This window comes from Castor canadensis, chromosome 3 (assembly GCF_047511655.1).
Source record: "Castor canadensis chromosome 3, mCasCan1.hap1v2, whole genome shotgun sequence".
NCBI lineage: Eukaryota > Metazoa > Chordata > Mammalia > Rodentia > Castoridae > Castor > Castor canadensis.
In genome coordinates, this window is record NC_133388.1 from 163,636,117 (window position 1) to 163,658,743 (window position 22,627).

At 39.4% G+C, this 22,627-nt stretch overlaps 1 protein-coding gene across 2 annotated transcripts in view; it reads left to right on the top strand.

The window, feature by feature from the left end:
* The first annotated feature begins 6,181 nt into the window (after positions 1 to 6,181).
* Positions 6,182 to 22,627, top strand: part of Fzd6 (frizzled class receptor 6) — a 32,886-nt gene continuing 16,440 nt past the window's right edge. Inside the window, exons 1-2 of one of the 2 annotated variants that reach the window (XM_020176095.2) lie at positions 6,182 to 6,340; positions 7,458 to 7,796. In XM_020176095.2, coding sequence (XP_020031684.1) covers positions 7,620 to 7,796 — 177 coding nt within the window. In that variant the 5' untranslated portion in view covers positions 6,182 to 6,340; positions 7,458 to 7,619. The remainder of the gene's footprint in view (positions 6,341 to 7,457; positions 7,797 to 22,627) is intronic. The other variant, XM_020176096.2, reaches the window with a different exon arrangement.

The window sequence follows — 22,627 nt, forward strand, 5'->3', positions numbered from 1 at the left end:
TTTTCCAAAAAAGAATCAAGTCCCCAGTAAGAGAGTTTCCCTCCTAATCAGAACTAGAAATATCTGCAAATCAGGTTTAGAAAATCATACGAGAAGATCCTATGCAAAAGGCCTTTATGGGTAATCAAATGCCAAGTCAAACGATCAAGGCAATCCAAAAATCACACCTAATATTTAAGATGGTTCCAGATACAGTTTCCCTGCAGCTCACAATAGATACAAAATGTCTCAAATTGCTGTTTTCTTGTTGACTACAATGGACGACCCACACCTCAACCATGGTTAAACCAGCATAACAGGAAAAAAGCCAAGGAACCTGTGTGCCTTCTAACAGTTTCTACCCAGTCTGCCAGCATATGACTCTGTGCTCTGAGATTTTTTTCAATGAGAACTCCATCTGCAAACTGGTTGCAATACAATCGAGGCATATACACTTTTCTAGAAATTTTCTCTGTCATGACTAATTTTTCTATTAAAGTAAGCTGTATCACTCATTTTCCTGCCGATTTTGAACTACTTTTTTAAAAAGACACTTCTTAAGACTCTGATGCAGTGCCCCCCATTCACAGTACAACACAGTGATTGTCAGTGATTGTAGACTTCCTCGGAAATATATCTTTTATCTCTTTCTCTATCCTTCCCATCCAACTCAAGCCTAGAACTGTCAACCATATTTTTGCTTCAACTCAATTAAAGTTTTATTTAGGAAGGCATCCCATGACTTTCCTATTTATCGTAGAGTAATGGTAAGATTTGCAGTCCTGAAGTTTGAACTCAAGGCCTTGTGCTTGCTAGGCAGATGCTCTACCCTTTGAGCCACTCCACCAGCTTTTTGGCATTGGTATTTCTAAGATAGGATCTTGCCTTTATGTTGAGTGACCTGGACCCTGATCCTCCTATTCATTCTTCTTGTGCAGTTGGGATGACAGGCATGTGCCACTGCGCCTCATTTTTTATTTGTTAAGATGGGGTCTCACTGACTTTTTGCCCAGGCTGTTCTCGAACTGTGATTCTCCCAATCTCTACCTCCCAAGTAGGAAGGATTACAGGCCTGAATCACTGTACCTGGTTTGTAGAATGCCTTTTATAATTTCAGGTATTCTAGTTTTTGAACTACTGAAGTAATTAATTCCCTTTTTATCATTGTGCTATCATAAATTTATTAATCAAATTTATCCTATCCAGAGTCTTTACTAAAATGGAAATATTTTATTCATAAGATTCCCAATTAAGCCATCTTTCTTTTTAATAAAAGACTATCCTGAAAATAAGATTACAATCCATTGCAATTTGAGCAACGTATAATCATTGAAGTAAGAGGCATGACTTAAGGTGAAATTCACCCAAGTTCTTATTGTGGTTTTAGCTGCTCATTAGTGGAATTACTTGGAAGCTAAAATCACCATGAGGGTAATGCAATTCTACTTACAAATATCATGGCGTGAAGAAAAACTCCAACCCAGGGGAAAAGGATAATGGAGGAAACCCATGATGGAAAGACATCCCTCATCACTGCTGGAGAAGGCGAAGGGCCAGGACAAGCAGTGCGGGAAAAGTTCCTGTCCCCATGAACTCTCCTTTTGACAACTAGACTGGAAGAAGGGTACAAGGATGAAGACTGGTATGGTTTGCTCTCGTTTCATGATCTCTACAACAAAGAATTTGTGTGTAACTGGACTGTCCAGTGCCTGTCTCCCCTCACGTAAGTAATTTTAACTTTTGTCAAGTGATACACACAAAAGTTGGTTAGTTCTACAAGATGCTAGAAGACATTGTTAATAATAATAATAAATAGTTCAGCAATCTCCCTTTCCACCATGACCCTCTTTCTAGAAGAAATCAGTCCAACTCTTCTAAATGTTATTAACTTCCTCACAGCCTACCTGACCTACTCCATTTCCCTGGTCTTCACTATGTTATTTCAGATTGTGAAGTTCTTGAAGCTTACATTATTTTAAACATCCTTTGTAATAAAAAGAATGTAAAATTCCAAATATCAAATTAGAGCTAGGAAAGTTCCTTGAAGCTTAAGTTCTATTAATTCATAGTAAATCTGCTTCTGCCTTAAAGTGGAAATACACAAGATCCATTGCATTAAGTTATCCTTGTGCCACCTGTAAACAAATCCACACAACGTATTGGAAACATCAGGTCTCTCAGTAATTTTACATTCAAGTAGCTCCTCAAAACTTTATCCTCTAAGTCTTTTCTATTGGCCTGCAAAATATTTCTTTAATTTCTAAACTCTAAAAGTTTAATTCCACTTTTTTTTACCTATCATCCTATAACACATTTGCCCCATTTGTAAAGAGGAAACAACCCTCTTCTTTCTTTTTTGTATTTCTTTGTCCCCTTGCCCCCATCTTTATTGAAACAGCCATAAAAGTTGTGTATGCTCAAGGTGTCCAGTGTGATGATTTTGTTGGGAAATGATTAACACGAGTTGAAAATATATCCATTCCTCACACAGTTACCATTTTGTGGGGGCAGAGAGAGAAGATATTTAAGATCTACTCTCTCAGCCAGATGTGGCATGCATACCTGTAATCCCAGCACTTGGGAAGCTGATGCAGGAGGATCTTGAGTTTGAGATCTTAGACTTTATACGTAGGTGAGATTAGATAGTACTTATTTTTCTGTGTCTGGATCACTTCACTTGGCATAATGTTCTCCAGATCTATCCATATTGTTGAAAATGGCAAGATTTCCTTTTTTATTATGACTGAAAAATATCCCATAATTACTTTATTCACTTACCCTCAGCAAAGTCTTAGGCTGTTTCAGTATCTTGACTAGCATGAATAGTGCTGCAATGAACACGAGAGTGCAGACGTCTCTCTGAGATAATTTATTTCATTTCCTTCGGCTTACATCCAGAAGTGGGATTGCTAGATTATATGTTAGTTCTGTTTTTAATTTTTTGAGAAGCCTCATACTGTTTTCCACATAGTGGTGTCTCAATTTACATTCCCAACAATCACATATAAGGATTCCTGTTCCTCTACATACTCACTAGCATTTGCCTCTTACCTTTTTAATAGTAGCCATCATCACTGGTGTGAGGTGTTACTTCATTGTGGCTTGCATTCACATTTCCCTAATGGTCAATCAGCTATGTTGAGTACCTTTTTCCTGCATATTGGCCATTCCTATCTATTCAGTACTTTTGCCCATTTTTAAATTCAGTAACTTGATTATTTATTTATTTTTTGCTATCGACTTGTGTGAGTTCCTTATGTAGTTTGGATGCTAACTTTTTATCAGAGATATAACTTGGAAATATTTTCTTCCACTCTACACATTGCCTTTGTACTTCATTGATTGCTTCCTATGCCATGCAGAAACTTGTTAGTTTGATGTTATCACAATTCCTTTTGCTGCCTGTTCTTTAGTGTCATATCTAAAAAACATTGCCAAGACTAATGTCAAGGACTTTTTCCCTATCTTTTCTTCTAGGAGTTTTACTCTTTCAGGTCTTAAGTTTAGGTCTAGTCTATTTCAAGTTTATTTTTGTATTTCAAGTTTTATTTTGTATTTATTTGTGTAAGATAAAGGTCCAATGTCATTCTTTTGCATGTGGATATCCTATTTTCCCAGCACCATTTGTCCAGAGACTAAGCTTTCTCCATTGTATCTTCATGCGCCTGTCAGACATTAATTGATTGTATATGCATGGTTTTATATCCAGGCTTTCTATATTGCCGGGTTTTGTTTTTAGTGGCTCCAAAATCTGGCCTATATGTCTGTTTTTATGCCAGTGATGTATTTCTTTGATGCCTGTAACTTTGCAATTCATTTTAAAACCAGGAAATGTGTTGTTTCCAGGCTTTGTTTCTCTTTCTCAAGATGGCTTTAGTTGTCCAGAGTCTTGTGTAGTGATATAAAAATTTTAGGATTAATTTTTCTATCACTGTAAACATGCCATTAGAATTTTGATATAGCTTTGAATATAGATCACTTTTGGTGGGATGGACATTTTGACAATATTAATTTTTCTAATCTATGAATTTATCCCATTTGTCTTTCGGGATACTATTGTATATAGTAGTTAGCAGTCCATGATGTGCAATTAGGTATAAAATTGAATATGCATGTCAAAGGAAATTAATTTAGCTATTATTCAAAACCCTAAATGTGAGGTAAGAAGCCATTTTCCAGATACTAGCCATATTGGGGGAATTATTAATCCTAATATTTGAATTAACATGACTGCTTTGCTAAAAAAATAAGTATATGATATTAAATATTAACCATGACCAGATGGTAGATATTGAAGCCACTAAAAGCAAAACCTAGCAGGTTAAACTTACAGACACAAGATATAACTAAAAGCATTAATAGAGCAAAAGCTATTTTTCTTTAGCATTATGAATCTTTTTGTTTGCAAATGACAATACCAGAGCTCCAAAGAGGAATCTTGTACATCAAACTGTCATTAAAATATGTGACTCTTTCCTGCAGTGTCCTGTTACTACTGCACTGAAAATTTTATTTTTCCAGTAACACTGGAGGTAGTAATTAGAAGGTATGTTATTTCTGGCCAACCATAATGGATGCGCTCCAAAAGTTAATTGCTATGCTGCAAACACTGCAGCAATTAGATTTTAGAACAGGGAGCAACACTTCATGTGAAAGTCAGTTTTTAAATAAACTATCCTGCATGCCATGTTCATAGACGGCCCTAAGTTAAGTCAATGTGTGATTAAATTCACAAAAGCACTTGGAAGGACTGGAGCCCTGGGTAGAGCTTCCAAGGCCTAGGCAAAGAAGGGATTGAGAGAGAACTTCAGGAGGGAAGGGACTCATACCAGTGTTCTAATTGGTTATCTTCTGCTGTTCACTGAGCCTCTGCTCCGCCCTGCTTCCTCTCAGGTTGGGGTTCCACTACTGCTGTGCTTCTTTAAGTTGTCAGAGCCTCAGTAAGAGGCCAGTGGTCACAAACAGGCCTGTCACAATTATGTATGTGGAATGGGCACAAAGGATACCATATTATATGCCTGTATATTTAGAAATCATATACCAAAATAACAAACTGTTACATAAAGTATGGTCCATCCTCCTGCCTTTCAAAAAAAAAAAAAAAAAAAAGGCCTTTATAAAGACAAAAATATTTAAATGTATAAAATTACATTTTAATGAGAATTGGCAAAATATCAAAGATGAATAAATTAAATTATTATTGCATGTATCTGGCATAGACTGGTGATGGGCTGGAGATGTTTGGATAAGTAATGAAATAAAAACCTCTACCATTTATAAATTATATATCAAAGTCATGTAATTTGTTTTCTAGCCTTCATTTCAGCAAAATCATTTAATTTTGAAAATTAAATTAATGAAAATAAAAATTTTCATAGAAAGCGTTTATCCCGGTATTAAAATGTGACATTTTTCTGCAGCAGGATGATTTATCTGATAATAGCGTCCATTTAAAAGTCGCTTTTCATTTGTAAAAATGCTTCTACAAGTTCATGTTGCAATTCCATCCATCTCAGAGCAAGGTCCTACAGGTTTTATGTAAATAAATGAAAGGATTGGCACTTATCCAGACTTAGTCTTCAAAAAAATATCAGCCACCATTATAACTACACATATAGGAAAGAAACTAAGGCCTGGAAAGATTAGCTAATTTATTTGAGACGATGTGTGGCAGAGCTGCAACTAAAACCAGATTGGGTCTGTGTTGTAGCTCAGAGGTAGAGCGCTTGTCTAGCATGCTTGAGGATTTGGGTTCGAGTCCCAGCACCACCAAAAACAAACACCACCACCACCACCACGTTGACTTTCCATGAGGATTTTGCATGAGCAAAACAGTAGGACAGGCTAGGGCTGGAATCTCACTGGCACCTGCACTTCGAGGTGTGCCAGGCTCCCTGAAGACACAAACGGGATTTTTGGTTAAGTTATCCAGGAAGTTGCATACTTGCAAACTCGGGTCACTTGGGCAGTGACTTCACAGGACCCACTGGCCCCGATTTAGGAGGGGAGCTCTGAGGATCACCAAGACCTTCAAAGAGATTTAGGGTGAAGGCGTCGGGCCCGAAAGCGAGACGGGGCGCAGCTCGGGCTCGGTAGCCGACGGCAGAGCGGAGGAGCTCGGGTCCACGCGGCGGGCGCGGGACGGGACGGGGCGGGGCTGGGAAACCAAGGCCAAGGCCGCCGCCGCCGCGAGCCCGGACCTGCCCGGCCGACCTGGCGGCGCAGTCTCGCGGGATCGCTCAGCTCTCGCTCCGCGTGCGGCCCCCGCGGCGGCTCCCGGCGTCCCGGACGCTCCCCCGGGCCGTGTGCGGTTGCGGGGGGACGGCGGTCGGAGGGCGAGCGGCGTCCGAGCGCCGCCGAGGTGAGGCGTCGGGTCCCCCGAGCGGGCGGCCGGGCGGATCGGGGCGGGGGGGCTCGAGGGGCCTGGGGCCCGACGGCAGCGGGGACCCCGGGGTGGGGCGCGCGGGGGCGCAGGTGCGGACGGCGGCTTGGCACGCACCCGCCCCAGGGTCCCGGGGAGTGCGAGTCGCTCCTGAAAGGCCACGCCGGTCCCCTCGGGCCCCGCAGGCCGGGACGCCGCTGCCCTGCCGGGCTCCAAGGCCTGGGGCAGGTGCTCAGGCGTGGGTTTCTGGGGCCAGGGAACCAGGTGTCTTGGGGGCATCACAAAGTCTCATCTCCAGGAACTGCTTCTGATGCAGGCATCACGGTAATGGGAGGCGTAGTTGAGCGACTTGGAGAGAAACAAGAAGCCCGTGTTTAGAACAAGTAGAAAAAAAGCATGAACAAAATCCTTAAAATCATTAATTCGGGCCCATGGACCCGACCCTGGACCCTCGTCGTCCTTCCGGGGCAGAGTTGCTTATTTCCCCATCTCCAAAGCATCTCTCTGCCCTACCCTCCCCCCGCCCCCCTGCCCCCTTCCCCCCCTCGCCCCCCCCCGCCCTCCAGCCCCCCAGCCCCCCAGTCCCCCAGCCCGTGAGAACTAGTTTCGCCCCTCCACAGGAGGAATCAAGTGTCCCTTGTAGTTTGGCCTTTTGAAGAAACAGGAAAAGTCTATCCCCTGAAGACTATCACAGAAACTGACTTTAGAGTCTAAAAAGTTTAACGGCTCTTTGGGTCTTAAGGAGTTTCCCTGGGCCTCGCTTTCTTAGAAGGGACCCGTAGATCTTATGATTCTGTTAATCCCTTTTAATTTATTCCTAAGCACCAACATTGTTTTTTTTTCTTCCAAGTCCCTCATCCAGTGCCTCCTTTTTGCCCTGTGTTCCAAACAGCACAAACCTTCCGTCAGCAGTCCCCCAGAGAAAAGACTTTCTCACCAAATCATACATCCCTTTGCCAAGGCAGGGGAAAGCCTATCTTTCTAGGTTGGAATTTTCCATCGCTTTTTCCTAAGTCAGTTACCTAGAGTGACATTTGACTTGCATTTGATTTTGTGACAAATGTTGCTGATAACACCCTCTGGGTTGTTTTCACAGCAACTGACCCAGAACTCGTTTTCAGGAAAACAGCTTCCTTCAAAATGGTAAAATAATGAAATGAGGAATTGAATGATTTTATCTTCGGATGGGAATCTTCCGATGATGAAGGGAGCGATTGATTGATCCAAGTCATGTGGTGAAATCAAGAATTTGAAGAAAATGGAAATGTTCACGTTTTTGTTGATGTGTAGTTTTCTACCCCTCCTAAGGGGACACAGTCTTTTCACCTGTGAACCAATCACTGTCCCCAGATGCATGAAAATGACATACAACATGACGTTTTTCCCTAATCTGATGGGTCATTATGACCAGGGTATTGCTGCAGTGGAAATGGAGGTGAGTCGTTCTTCATGACTTTATTGAAAAATGGCTTACACTTTGTTCTAGAATGAACTATGACTGTTATCTTTAATCATAAAAGGATTTCTTCAAGTTTTGTGCAAATCATATTTTGAAAAATCTTTTTGAAAATTGAATCCCCATACTGACTTATATTTTGTATACATTTGGGTCCCTCTTTAGGTGAATTTGCTTAAGACACGTTTTGTTTTTTAATGAAGTCTGGTTACTGCGTGATTTCTAAATATCTTACATCTGGCAAATATTTTGCTTTTCTGAATTATGTATAGTAGCTTCTCTAGAAATGTGAATTCTGAATTTTTCTTATTCACTGAGCATACAGTCTAGATTACCTGGGCTTGAAGAAACTTACATGTTTTTATCAACAGTTGTAATGTTGATGTGGCTCAGTTTTTCCAAAGCCAATAAATAATTGGAATTTTGGGGCTAAAGACAGTGTTTTACTAAAAAGTGACTTATTTTAAACATAGCACTTAAGTATTCTTTATAAGATACTTGTTAAATGAAACCACATGTCAAGCAAAGTGACACTAAAGACTGCCTGAGGTGCCTTAGTTACCTAACTCTGGTTTAGAGATATGCAGATCGCTAGGAGGTGTGGGAAGAAAGAGCTACCTGTAGAGACAGGAACCTGACCTCCCATCCAGATCTGTTAGGTTGATATGTCTCCTGCAGGAGAAAAGAGAAATGCATTATTTTTATCATCTTTCAGTAGAAAAACTGTTTGAAGATGGTGAAGGCTTTTCTTCCTTAGATTGTTTCTAAGCAGTGAACCCCCCCAAATCTCATATAGATACTATTTTAAAAACTGACTTTGTGTGATTTTGCAGCTTTGAAGGTCTTCCATTGTTTTCAGTTGAATAGTAGTCTGACTACCTCATTGTAGATTCATGTCTGGAATAGCCAAGCTTTCAAATGCTAAATAGATGTAATTTAAAAAGATACTACAAATTATATTGTTGTAACCTTCCAGTGGTTCTTCAAACAAGTTTCTTTAATGTGGTACTGGGGATTGAACCTAGGTCCTCATGCATACTAGACAAGCGTATTGCCACTGAGCTAAATGCCCCGCCCTGCATAATACCCTTTGAACACTGAATAAATGAAACAGTAAGACTTCCATTGATTAATCAGAATCATTTTAATGCCTTAAAATAAACTGCACAGTGGAGATACCATAAAGCAGTAACTGTATTTATATTTCCCCAGTGATAGTGTATGTTTATAACTTATGTTTCAGAAGTGTTTTTTGGGGGGTGGTGGAGGGGCTGGGGTTTGAACTCAGGGTTTTGAGCTTGCAAATTAGGTGCTCTACTGCTTGAGTCACACCTCCAGTCCTCAGTAGTGTTTTTAAAGCATTTTAATTTGTTTTTTTTTTTTTTCTTTCAGTAGTTACATACAGTTTTAAGTTTGAATGCCAACAATGACTTTCTAAGTTCACATGATTTAGAACACCAGTGTAAGGACAGTAGAGAGGTACACCCTGCTATTTTAAAGGCCTGTGACTGTAAGGCAGTAACAATTAGTTTTTGTTTTTTATTTATTTTTTTGGGTGGGACTGGGGTTTGAACAACAACTAGTTTTTGTTCCAGGGATATATTTTTAAAGGCAGTTGTTTCTTTTCTGACTAAAAAAAAGTGTTTTTTGTTTTGCTTTGTTTTTAATGTACCTAGTGTCTTTTCCAGGTAGTTTTGTGTTTGGACATTATCAAGGCTTTTTGTTGTCCCCTTTATTTGATTGCTAACATGGCCAATCTCTTCCTAATCTAATCTTCCTCAGGTGCTAAACGCTTTCATAGCCTTTATTAATGAAATTTGTTGTTTGCTTGTTTATTTGTTTATTTTTTCCGGTACTGCGGTTTGAACTCAGGGCCTTAGTTTGCTAGGCAGGCACTCTACCACTCGAGCCACACAACCCCAGCCCTTTTTCTTTCTTTCTTGTTTTTTTGTAGATCAGGTTTCTTGGTTTTTGCTGGGCAGGCCTCAGACCTCAGTTATCCTACTTATGCCTCTCCAGTATCTGAGATTAAAGACATGAGCAACCATGCCTGGCATGTGGTTTTTTTCCTACAAATCATACTTCAGTAGCTTTAAAGATACAAAAGAAAAAAGCAGCATTAACACCAGCATTAACTTAAGTCTACAAGAAGAAAAGACAGAGAACATCAGTGTGTCAGACCTTTAATAGCTAGGTAATGTTTTAGTCTATAGTGTTGTGCTTTCTGCTCTCGCATTCCTGTTTGTCCTTGGTCAGCAGCATTCTCCTTTAGTTTCTGCATTGAATGGGCAAATCCTATAATTTGAGAGTTGTAAAGTGAGCCTAAAGATCATGCAGAGCTCCTTGACCTTTTCTATGCCATTATCCCTTCTCAGAATAAGAATATTTTAAAATTTAAATAAATAAAATGTGTAGGATTATAAAAGGAATAAATTATATTGAAATACACTTTTATTTATGGCTCAGGTTAAGAACCCATGAGCCCTTCATAATGCAGATGAACAAATTGAAGCCCAGAAAAATTACAACTTGTCCAAGGTTTGAGCATAATGGTCTGATACAGTCTCTTTTGTCTACATGGTCCATAATGTCATCTTTAACTATTACTTGTTGGTAAATTCATTTGACCTTATTGGACAAACAAGGTAATCTTTCCTTAGATCCAGAGTGTAATATGTAGATTCCAGTCTTTTCTCCTTCTTTGCAACCACGGCTCATTCTGTAGGACACTGCCTTCCTGCCCGGCCTACCACCTCATCCCTTTCCACTTCACAAACCAACCTGTGTGTAGAACAGATCATGTCACTCTCACGCCTTCGCACACTTTTCTGTGCTCTGGTGAGCCCTCTGCCCTTTTCTTGACCAACTCCATTCCTTCAGGTCTCAGGTAAAGCAATAACTGTGTGAGTGAGGACTTCTTTCATCTTTTTCCCAAGCACACAGTGAGCCTGCTTTCTACACTCTTAAGAGTACTGAACACAACATTTCATATTGCAATTTATTTGCACACTTCTAGATTGTGAGTTTTTGAATAGAGGATGGTCTTAAGTCATCTCTGTCCTAAATACCTAGTCCAGTGCTTCTGAACATGGTAGATGCTCACTAAAGCTGAAAAAGGAAAAGGTGGTGTTTCTTGTCCCAGTAAGTTAGCAAAGAGAATTTTTCTTCCAAATCCCTACCTCATATCTCTATTCTTTAGAGTGTCCAGGTGAAAGACATTAATATTATTAGATGGTTTACATATCATCTTCTTTTGTTCTGCTTGAAACTAGCTCTAATAAAATATATCAGTTGACCTCTGTTATGGTTTGAATGTGAAATGCCCGTACATACTCATCTTTTAAAAGATCGCTTTCCAGCTGGTGGTGCTCTTGGGAGGCTCTGGAAACATTAGGAGGTAGAACTTAGCTGGAGGAAGCAGGTCCCTGGGAGCAGGCCATTGGGGGTATCTTGTCCTTGACCCCTTCCTCTGCTTCCTGTCAACCAAGAGGGGAAGGAAGACCTGCTTCCTGCCACCATGATGTTTTGCCCATGCAATGGGGCCAAGCAACCATGGACCAAATCCTTTGAAATTATGAGCCAAAAGAATCCCTCCTCCCTTTAAGTTTTTCTCTCAGAAGACTTTTTTTTTTTTTGATCACAACTTACACAACTAATATAACATTTTCTATTTTCTTTCCTATATTTGTTAGGATTTAAAGAATTCAGTTTATTTATATTAAGTAAAGAATTCATCTTTTGATTGGGCCATTAGATTATAAACTGTCTGATTTTTTCAAATGTTACACTTTAGTGCTTAAGTTTATAATCAGTTAACTGCAAAATTGTACCTGTGTGTACCTTGGCTTTTACTAAAAATGTGTTTACAAGTTTCTTTGAAGAATAGGTTAGGTTTTACATGTCTAATCCCCTGCTTTTGGATCCTGCTGGCCCCTGTTGAAGTTCCAGAAGTTAGTATTAGAGGGAGGGGCTGAAGAATTACCTGATGATATGGCAACTAATTGTACCTTTTTTCTTTTCTTCTCTTTTTTGTTTCCTCCTTCCTTTCTTTCTTCCTTCCTGCCTCCTCCCTCCTTCCCTCCTTCCCTTCCTTCTTTCCTCCCCTCCCCTCCCCTCCTCTCCCTTCCTTTCCTTTCTCCTTTTTTTTCCCTTGCTGTTTTTGAGACAAGGTCTTATTGTGTAGCCTCAAGTGGACTGAAGTTTACTGTGTGGCCTAGTATAGCCACAAACTGGCATCCTTGCCTCAGCCTCCTGAGTGTTGGGATTACAGGCATGCACCACCACATCGTATTTTCTTAGCCACTAATAATTCCATATAAGTCAAGAAATCTAACTCATTCTTCTCTTATGTCTCAAATGTTCATTTTATGACAGCTAGCCTGTTTTGTAGAGTTTAGGCTCTTATAGTCCTTGTTGATCTATAATTATATGCGATAGTTTAGAGCATTGTGAACTTGTTAGAAGTGCAGGTTGGTGGGCCCCAGGTCTAGCTGTGTTCCAAAAAGCTGAAGGTTGAAGCTCAGCATTCATAGATTAAGAGCAGGAAGTGGAAGCTTTCTTCTGTAAAAGGCCACATATTTTTGGTTTTATAGACCATACAGTTTCTGTCACAGCTGTTCACTTCTGCAATTGAGCAGAAAAGCTGTCCTAGCCAATATGTGAACAAATAAGAGTGGCTGTGTCTCAGAAATCCCTTGCTGCACTTACAAAAAAGTCAGGGGCCATATTTGCTCCATGGATTGTACTTTGCTGAACCTTCATTTAAAGTACTTGAAAGTTTCAAGGTTAGTGTTTTCTATAATAAACATTACTGTGCATTCTTATGTACAGGTTACCTGAGCTATAAGTTACTTATTTTCTACATGACATTTTTTGTGGCACTACAAATCAGTTAATTTTTTAATTTAAAACTTCAATTTTTTTTGATTGGCAGAATGGTTCAAGTGGCAGAGAACCTGCCTAGCAAGCATAAAGCCCTGAGGTCAAACCCAAGTACTGAAAAAAAAAAAAAAAACCTTCAAAATTTTTAAGTTACATTCAGTTACACATTCCACACGTTAATGAACACATGCAGCTATACAAAATAGGGTAAAAGGCTTCATTTGTACATGCCACATCCTCAAGGATGTTCTGACAGAACTTTATCATGAATTTTCTTAAGTCAAATTTATCACAAATTTACGATTTAACTGGTATACCTTGGCTCTTTATTTTTACTTCAGATGTGTAAAATGAGGGACTTCCTTTTCCCCCCTCTTATTTATTATCTGAACCTAAAGTCATTTGTATGACACAGTTAATTTAGTAAGCTGGCTTGGTCATGAACAGGATGTTGTACAGTGGAAAGCTCCCACGCAGAACAAATGGCCGCTGGTTTTCCATTGCGTTCCTTTTGTTCCTCAAATTGTGAAGTTGACATCCCTCAAGAGACTGAGTTCATCCAGTAGTGGCTGAGACTGATCTAGGAAAATGGAAACAGGAATATTGTATTTTTCTTGTTGAATTGCCTTCATTGAGGTCCAGGCAAAAGCAAAGTCATATATTGTGTTTGGAACAGCATGTGGCTATTCCACTTATAAACAGTGTAAAGGAAGTGAACTATAAAAACCTTTCCTTTCCACCTGTTAATATGTATTATTAAAATGTCTCTGTTCAATTAAAAATAAAGGGTGGAGGAAAGCTGGATCAGCAGACTTCTGAGAAAAATCTGTTATTCCTGTGTGGTGATTTTTAAACCTTCTCACTTTTCTGCCTTTAGAAGAATGCAGTGGGCCCTGTCCTGCTGTCAACTTACCACCTTCCTTCTGACTCCCTGTCCTCATACCCCGATCCATAAGAAGAGAAAATGTTCTATGTGATTAAAATTCTTTGTTTTTCAAGGAATATTACCTAAAATGTTTGCAGCTGCTCTGAAAGTGAAATATTAATCATATAAAGTAAAATAAATACTGAAAAGTGTTCCAAGTCAGTGGTGCATGAAATGCTACCGTTGTATTTTCAGTGTAGAACTACAAGCTTTCCTTCCTTTGTGATGTTGTGTTGCAGTTGTAGGGATAACTACCTTGACTGCTTCTTCTGGATCTCCCGAATAAGGGTAGACCTGTAGGAAACAGAAAGAACACCTCTCCTGGGAGTTTCTGCTGATAGACATAGAGTTCCTATCCCATTGCTTGATATTCCATGGTCTAGAATGTTATTATTTATGCCCTCAGGACAGCCTGTCCACAAAGGGACAAGATAGAGTTCTGTCAGACCACAGGAAGGTTGTTGCATTGTCGTTATTTTCTTTCCTTGAGGATGTGGCATGTGTATAATGAAGCCAGACTACCCTGTTTTGTGTATTTGCCTGTGCTCATTCATACATGTTGAATGTGTAACTGAATGTATAGTTTTCTCAGAATTATAACTTTAACATTTTGAAGTTTTAAGTTAAAAACTTAATTGATTTGTACTACTAACCAGCTAATATGTACATTAATTTCCACAGGAAAGCTCTGTGGAAATAAATTATTTTAAATTATTTGAAGAAATAACTTAAAATTTCTAATGCTCCATGCTAACACACATTTTTAAAAATACCAGGTCTTCTATTGTGGGAATGTTACGAATTCTTGCTTTTTATTCTCAGGCTCTGCTTTGCATTTTTTAAAAGAGGCTGACTTGCCTGAGATTCAGCACATTCATGAGAATAAGTGACAGAGTTTGTGCTCTTTAATACAGCAATTCATTGACTTTCTCAAAGACTTTACTGTAGACTGAGACTGATATAAACACTGACAGTGTTTGGTTTGTGAAGTGTAACTGAGAACATTTTGGGACCCTTTGAGTCTGCTGTTTCACTAAGGTCCATCTTATTTTTTTTTAATTCACTTTTCAGATATCTTACTTTCTCAATTTTTATCATTGTCATTAGAAGCCAGCTTTCTTTTGGTGCCATTTTAAAATAAGAAGCAAAGCTTTTAATTGTTTCATATGAGTTACTGGGCATGTGACCAGAAGTAGAAGGTATAAATCCTGAAATCAGGTATTTTGCTGTCACTTACCTTGGTAAAGTGACTTTCCATGTACCTTTGAGACTCTGATTCATGCTTCAGAAAAGTGACGAGTGTTTACATGTCCTGAGTCTTTAGTACTAAGAGACAAAGCACAACTAAGATATGACTACAGCCACTCTGCTTAGGCTTTGCTTTATATTCCTTTAAAAAACCAAACACCTTTCTTTATTAGTCCCTTTCAGTAAAAATTCTAGCTCAGATTTTCTCTTCAGGATGCTCTGGTAGAGGAAAATGAGACAATCTGGTTTTGTCATATTACTCTTGGTTCTAGTTTTAGGAAAGGTGATTTTCTTAGATTGCTTTCTGGCCTACTTCTATTCATTTAAAAAAAACACATTTAGTCCATTTTAATATTTTGCTCTGATCATTCCTTCATTTATTTTATATAGTACTTTAATCCTTTGAACTCTGAAAAAGAAGCCTCCTTTCCTTGTATTTTGCCTAATTTTTTTTCTTTTTCTGTGTTACTACCACCTGAAGTAGGTCATCCAGACTGGTTAAGCAGAAAAGGAATTGATTAGAACAGCAATGGGTAACTCATAGACTCAGTAGGCAGGCTAGAATTTAAGCTTAGGCTCCAAGAATCCATCTGTAGCTCAGGTGGACTCAGGAACAGTTTACTTGGAAGCATTGCAAACAGGGAATTTCGGTGAGGACAAATGTTGGATGGAAAGGATCCAGACAGTAGGTAGCTGGGTGACTATTCTGGAAGCAGTGCCATATTGAGGTCTTAAGGTTGCTTCTGTGCTTCTGGCACTCAACAATAGCCAGATCAGCCTTAGGGAGAAGTCTTGCCACTGAATTTGGGTACCTTTTCCTGCCACCATGACCCTTTAGTTGAGCCTAATGATCAAATCCTGGAGTAGCTGGAGAAAAGGCTGCTGATGTCCCGAGAGGATTATTTAGTCTATATGTTTAGTAGCTTCCTCTGCATTGAGACCTTGTAGTTTTTGTAGGAAGTGAATTCACATACTTCTTTGCCAGACTCCCAATCACCAGTTCTCCAGTCTTGCTCTTTAAAGTCACTGTCTGGTTATGCCATTAGCTATAGATCATGGACCAATGTAACTTCTTATCTCAGACCATCTTTCTACTGACAATATGGACAAGACTTACTGATTGAAATTCTGCCCGACTGCAGTTATAATTCTATGGAGGGCCTCTCTGACAGGTCCATCTTGTGTAGACCAGGCTGTAATTGTTTCCTTTTCAATCATTCGATCAAAGGGAACTTTCCTTGAAGGCACTAGTGTTTGTTTGTTTTGTTTTGTGGCACTGTGGATTGCACCCAGGGCCTTGGGCCTCTAGGCAGGTACTCTACTCCTAGGCTACATTCCAGCCCATCAATTTGTCTTAAAGAAAGATGGTAATATGGGCAAAGTAGGCATTCTGAGAATGTGTGACTTTAAGATCTGCCCAGCCATGTGAAGATGAAATGCTGTGGGGTACATCTGCCATCATGAGTAAGTGAGCTCATGAGAGGTAGCTTGGACTGATGTCTCTAGATGTGCAATTGTTATGTTCATTCTCCATCAGAAGCTAGTAGCAAAGCCAAGGTAGAAAGTCCTTTTACTTAGTAGAGTTAATCTCATTTGCACTTACATCTTAACCATGGCACCTAGGATACATGTGTATAGTCTCGTCAGCTTTATGTTTTCAATATGATGGACCATTGTGACCTCCTTTGTAATGGTGATATTGTGGAAGGTCTCTGGCAGTGAAGTTGGGGAGTTGAAGAGCTGACCTTACTCTAGACAGTGGTTCTCACACTTTGGTGTACGTTAGAATTATCTGAAGAGCTTATTAAAACAGGTCTCTGTCCCCACAACCCCCAGAGTTCTTAAATCAGTAGGTCTGGGATGGGATGGAGAATTTGCACTTCTAACAGGTTCATAGGGGATGTTGATACTGTTGATTTGGGGATTACTCTTTGAGAACCACTTCCTAAGACAAGTTGGCTAAGATATGCCACTGTCCCTGCTGGGTAAAAGCAAATTACTTTTAGAGAAAAGAGCATTGGCCAGATTAAAACTGCATACAAGGTGCCAGGGCTGTACTGATTGGCTGTAGTAAAGAAACCTTATCTAGAAAAGTATATTAACCACTTGGTTAAGGTTGCTTAAGGCAAATTATTAAGAACATAACTGTTAAAATGGGCATGTGGTAGGAATTATTCTCCCTGAATATGTTTTTGGTGGTGTCAGTAATCTTGGAAAACACACTTGCTCTGGTGTATTGTTTTTGATTTTCTGTCATGGTAGCAGAAGAAACCCTTAATAGTTTTTGTTTAGCATCTTCTACCACAATAACAGTTAATCCAGGAAAGCATTCTGATGATTATGCTTTTGCTAAATGCAGATCTTTAAGGTATAGATGTAGGGATTTAGAAAAATACAATGGATTGGATTTGTTATCCTGTTGAGCCCCCATTAAAAGCCAATATACTATCTGGTCTCCAGAACTCCCAGTGTATGAAGCTAGCACTCTGAATCTAGAATCTCTGAAAAATAAACCTGTATCAGCATATCTTAGTCCCATCTAAAATTATGTTCTTTTTTCCTTAATCTGGATCCCTTAGAAATCGGTCTCCACTACTGTTAATGTCTTATAACTAATTTAGAAACATTTTTTCCAAATTTAATTTTGACTTGATTCTCCTTAGGACATATAAGGTAGAGCTCTGCTTACAGCTGAGGCATTGAAGAGTGATGAGGATGGAGCATGAGCCTGTTTTCTTTTTACAAAGTATATCTTTTCAACAAGCAAGATCGGCCTTGCTGGCTGTGGGTCCAGAATTTTACTGTGTGAGTGCGTGAGGAATAGCATTCTGAACCTTGACACATACCCACCCACAATATCACCAGCCCTCTTGTGTGAAAAAAAAAGCCCGTTAAATTGATACAATTTGGTTAGCCACAGGATCAAACTGTGCAGTTGGTTTCCAACTTCTAAGCCTTCAGTCCTTATTTAATCCTTGTGTTTTATTCCATACCTGAGCCAAGAATTCAGGGATGTCAATTTGTGATGTTCAAGCAGTGTCATTAGAAGCCCTCACCTCACACCACAATCCTGTAATCACTGATATTCTTTATTCTGTTTTCTGATTCTCTGGTGGCAGCCCCTCATTTGATCTACCCATATAAAATCGTTCCTTTACTGGGCACATCATTTTAAGATGTTCTTAGAATCTAAGAGATTTCAAGCATAACTCAGTTTGCTGTTTTTATCTCTAAATACCAATAAGAAGATGTTTACCACTTTTGGCCTCCAGTTAGGCCAGAAACCCAGTTCTAGAATTCATTCTGTTTTGCTGAGGTTTCTTACAACCCATTCTTCATGTAACTTCCATATTATTCCAGTCTTTCTGGCTACAACATCAGAAACCAACTCTGGCTAATTTAATCAGAAAATGTATGGATATCAGACAGCTTGTGGAATCCAGGAGGAGGCTAAAGAACAGATTTAGAGTATATAGAGGGACAAAGAGAGCCAGGGCACAGCTAATACCATGTCTTGGGATCAGTTTGTCACCAGTGCTAAAGCCATTGAACATTTACTGAGTAATTGCTACTAGACAATTTGGCATTGCAGGGGTTGTTGATCCCACTGCAGCTGCTTCAACTAACATTGTATCTGTTTTGTTGCCTGAACTTGTCCCCAGGAATCACAATACCTGGAGCGTCCAAATGACTAGGATAATCCCACATCCCTCCTTAGCTTCTGTAGCATCCCCCCTACTTTGAGATTCCCAAAATAGGACTGCCAGGCTGATGAAACAGTAAATGTCCATTCTAGAGCTCAATGTAAGACAGAATTACCTACCAAGGGGAAAATTTCATTGTAGTATATGCAGTTGTTTTTAAATGTATGTCTAGCTCTGCTACTCAAGCTTTTGCTACCTTCTTCATAAACTCTTGAGCCATAAGTGTTTGTAGAAATCGTCTAGCAGTTCATGGCTCTCTGAGAAAATTATCTATCAAAGGTGGCACAGGTAGTTAAAAAAGTACTTAGACTTTAAATACTGGCATTATTTCCAACAAAGGATTATATCTATTTATCTTACTGTTTAGCTCAGGCTGGTCTTCAGAGTAGAGGTGTGAATTTCCTTCTCAGTTGCCCTCTTCTTCCTCATCTCTGCTGGTGCCAAGAATAATGACTTTTTGAAGGTTTTCTGCCGAGTTCTGGCCGTTAATACTGAATGTAGAATCTCGGAAGCACTATCGTTACTTTTCGTTACGGTTAGTTGTATTGAATGAGCTTCTTTGAGAATGCAATATGAAAATGAGAGATCAATTGTGAGATAATAAAGGCACTAGGTCACCAAGAGAGCTGAAGAAAATGCGTCACCAAAGAACAGACTGAAGAGACTAACACGTTTGAATATTTGCTCAGTTCACAAGTGTACATAGCACTTTCTGTGCTAAATATGATTGTTAATGGTACATGGTATTTAAATATAAAACTAAGGACATAAGAAATATCACAGTGAGTCAGACAGTGTTCTTTGCATCTAAAGATTTGATTTCTAAGAATGGTGCCTAGACATTTTGTGGAACAACATTAGTTCCTATCAAAATTTTTACTGTAAAAGATTGGGGAAATGCACTCATTCTGTTTGTTTTCAACTGACTGATATACTCAGTTCAACAGCAGGCTGACCCATTATTTAAAGAGCTGTTGTTAGTTTCTAAATTATTAATTCCAAACTTACCTATGCTTCAGGAGGTATGTGCATGGCGTGGAATGATAGACATAGCTTGAGGTTTTACACTCCTTGATATGTGACATGTCAACATTTATTTTGTAAAACTGGAAGCTGCTTTCAGGTTAAGTTCCTAATTCTCTTTTGATATATTTTCTTCCCTTCATTCTTGTTGGCTTAAAACCTATCTTGTATTTGGGAAGGGCATTTTACAAGGAGGATCAATTGGGTGCATCACAGTGTAAAAGCCAAGAGATCTACTCTGGAGTCGTGTGGAGCACGCTGACATCCTGCTTCTGCTGCTCAGTACTTTTTTGACGATGTGAAGTTACTTCTCAGAGTCCCAGACCCTTGAGGCTCATCCACCTTATCTGCAAGGTGGAGATAAGAACAGCTATCTCACAGGGTTGTTGCAAAAATGGGTGGTAGATGAAAAAGCAGGTACCTAGTTATGATCCGTGCTGAATGAATTAAAGTTGAGAATTGTTATCAGTAGGGATGGTATTGCTAAATGTAGCTTTGGATCAGGAATAAGAACATCTAGATTCTAATCCAGAGTTGATTTTGGAATTTCAATAATAATAATTTCCAGTAAGAAATTGGCTTTAGTTTTCTCTCTTATAATCTGAGATTTGGATTAGGTCAGTGGTTTTTTTGTGATCTCTGGAGGTGCTTTGAGGTCACTGGGAGTGAAGGGGAACAGTGAGAGGCTTCTCAGCAAGGAGGGCTTCCTTCTCAGCCAGAGCAGCTGTGCTTTTATTTTTTTAATGTATCAGTCTTCATTGTAAACTCTCATTTAAAAAAATGGCTTTTGGCAAGATGTGAACACATGCACACACAGGCACTTTGAAATTAATTGATTTAACAGTTCTCTCAGATCCCTTCCAAACCTAAAATTCTTTGTCTGTTAGTCTGCAACAGAACTTATAAGTTGGTGGTTCAACTGGATCTGTCCCAGTGGCATGTTTTGTTTGTCCTATATAGTGTTTTTAATGTGGAAATTAAAGTGCCCAAATCTGGCTGGGTACGGTGGCTCACGGCTGTAATCCTAGCTAGGTAGGAGGTATAGGTAGGAGAATCAAGGTCCAGGGCTGGCCCAGGCAAAAGGCATGAGACCCTACCTGAAAAATAGTCTAAAGGGGCATGGCTCAAGTGGTAGAGTGCCTGCTTGGCAAGCTTGAGGCCCTGAGTTCAAATCCCAGTAGCATACTCACAAAAAAGTACTAAAATCTAAGATTTTGGAGATTTCACACAAAAAATTTAGGTTCTGTTTTCTTGTGAAAAATGGATATATCTGACAATTCTCTGCCCATATTTTCAGATAACAGGCTTCTAGAGTTGTGTGGCAGTGGCTACTCAACTATGCCCATTGTCTTGTACACTTTGAGTTCACCTGCCTGGCCTCCTCAGGTGTTTTGAGTCTTCAGTTTGTGATTTGTCCTTTGCACTGTAATAGATATCAGCATTACTGGATTAACCAACTTTGGCGCTCTAGAAGAATTAAACAAGGGAAGTGATTAGCCATGTTTGCTTTATATGAAAATTGTTTTCATAGAGCAAAAATGACATATGTTACTTTCATCTTTCTATCCTTGAACTGGATGATTAGTTCTTAAACGTTGAACATCAGTTTATTGTAGCTGTATTGCAAAATGGCTTCTGAGTTAGAACTAAAAACATTATATTTTTATTCTTTCCTTCAAAGACTCTGATTAGCAGACACTCAAAAAATTAAAGAACTAGACTTGTTGGGGACAGTAAACATGGAAATAAGTGCACCAGTTACTCATACTTCCTCACCCCCACCTCAGTCCCAAAGGATACAGAGACTAGACATTCTCTTTCTCAAGACAGGGGAAGTTAAGAGAAATATTGTGCTGTTTGCTCCCCATTAAGTTCCTGGTAGGTGGTGAAGGGTCTGGTTTCTGAGCATCATTCAAATGAGAGAGAGAAAGAATACCAGCTGTGGCAGCCTTATCTTTGTTCCTCACCTTGCCCAATCAGGGTAGGTGAGTTTCCTATGAGCCCAATGTTCCCCAAAGCTGTTGTTCTCTAATTATTGGGTGTGGATTATCTGTTATGCATCCATCTATCTACCTGTCTGTCTGTCTATCTATCAATGTATGTTTAAGACAAGGTCTCCCTATGAAGCTTAGGCTGACTTGGAACCCAGGTCCTCCTACCTCAGCTACCCAAGTGCTAGAATTACAGGCATGTACCACCGTGCCTGGCTCCTGTGTGGCTCCTTTAAGTCTGGCTTGTTAATTGTAACACCCTAATCAAATTTCATATTTATTAATTTTTTGTCTGCTTGACCTTTTGTTTGCTAAGAAAATTGTACTGAAATTTCTCATTGTGATCATGAAATTCTCAATTTTTTCTTAAAGGTTTGTTGGATTTTGCTTTATATATTTTAAGTCCATTGTATTGGGCATATACAGTGTTCAGCAGTGCATTTGAAATTGTGTTTTTTTTTTTTTTGATTGACCCAGAATCTGAGTGCTTTGTGTTGGGAGGTACTTAGTTGTCCATTCTGATGAAAATACAAATCCTTATTCCTTCTTCCAGAAACTACCCAAAATTTATAGTACACTGATGAGCGTTTTCCCTGTTTGTTTTCAATACAGCTATGGTTTTGAATTCTTTAATCTGTAAACCTTTTTATCTCTTCAGTGGACTTTGGAGAGGAAGGAGATGGTGATATGCAGCTTCAGTGCATTCCCCTGTCTATGTAATGTCAATCAGTTGTTTCATTTACATTTTTATACTGATGACATTCAAATTTGTATCCTGAACCTGGAAGCCTCTTACTTAAGTAGCCAGGCTTCTAGGCATGTGCTACCAAGCTCACCAAACTCAAGTAGTATACTTTGATTCGATTTATTTCCTTCATATCCCCCACCATAGTTAATGCATTTCTCCCTGTTTGTTTGGGGGGTAGGGCTGCAGGGGGACTAAGATGTGTTTTAGGTATGTTGGGTTTGAGATGCAGGAAGTAGATATTTATTTAAGTCTAAACTTCACAAGAGAGAAGGAGGCTGGTGAGTTCCCCG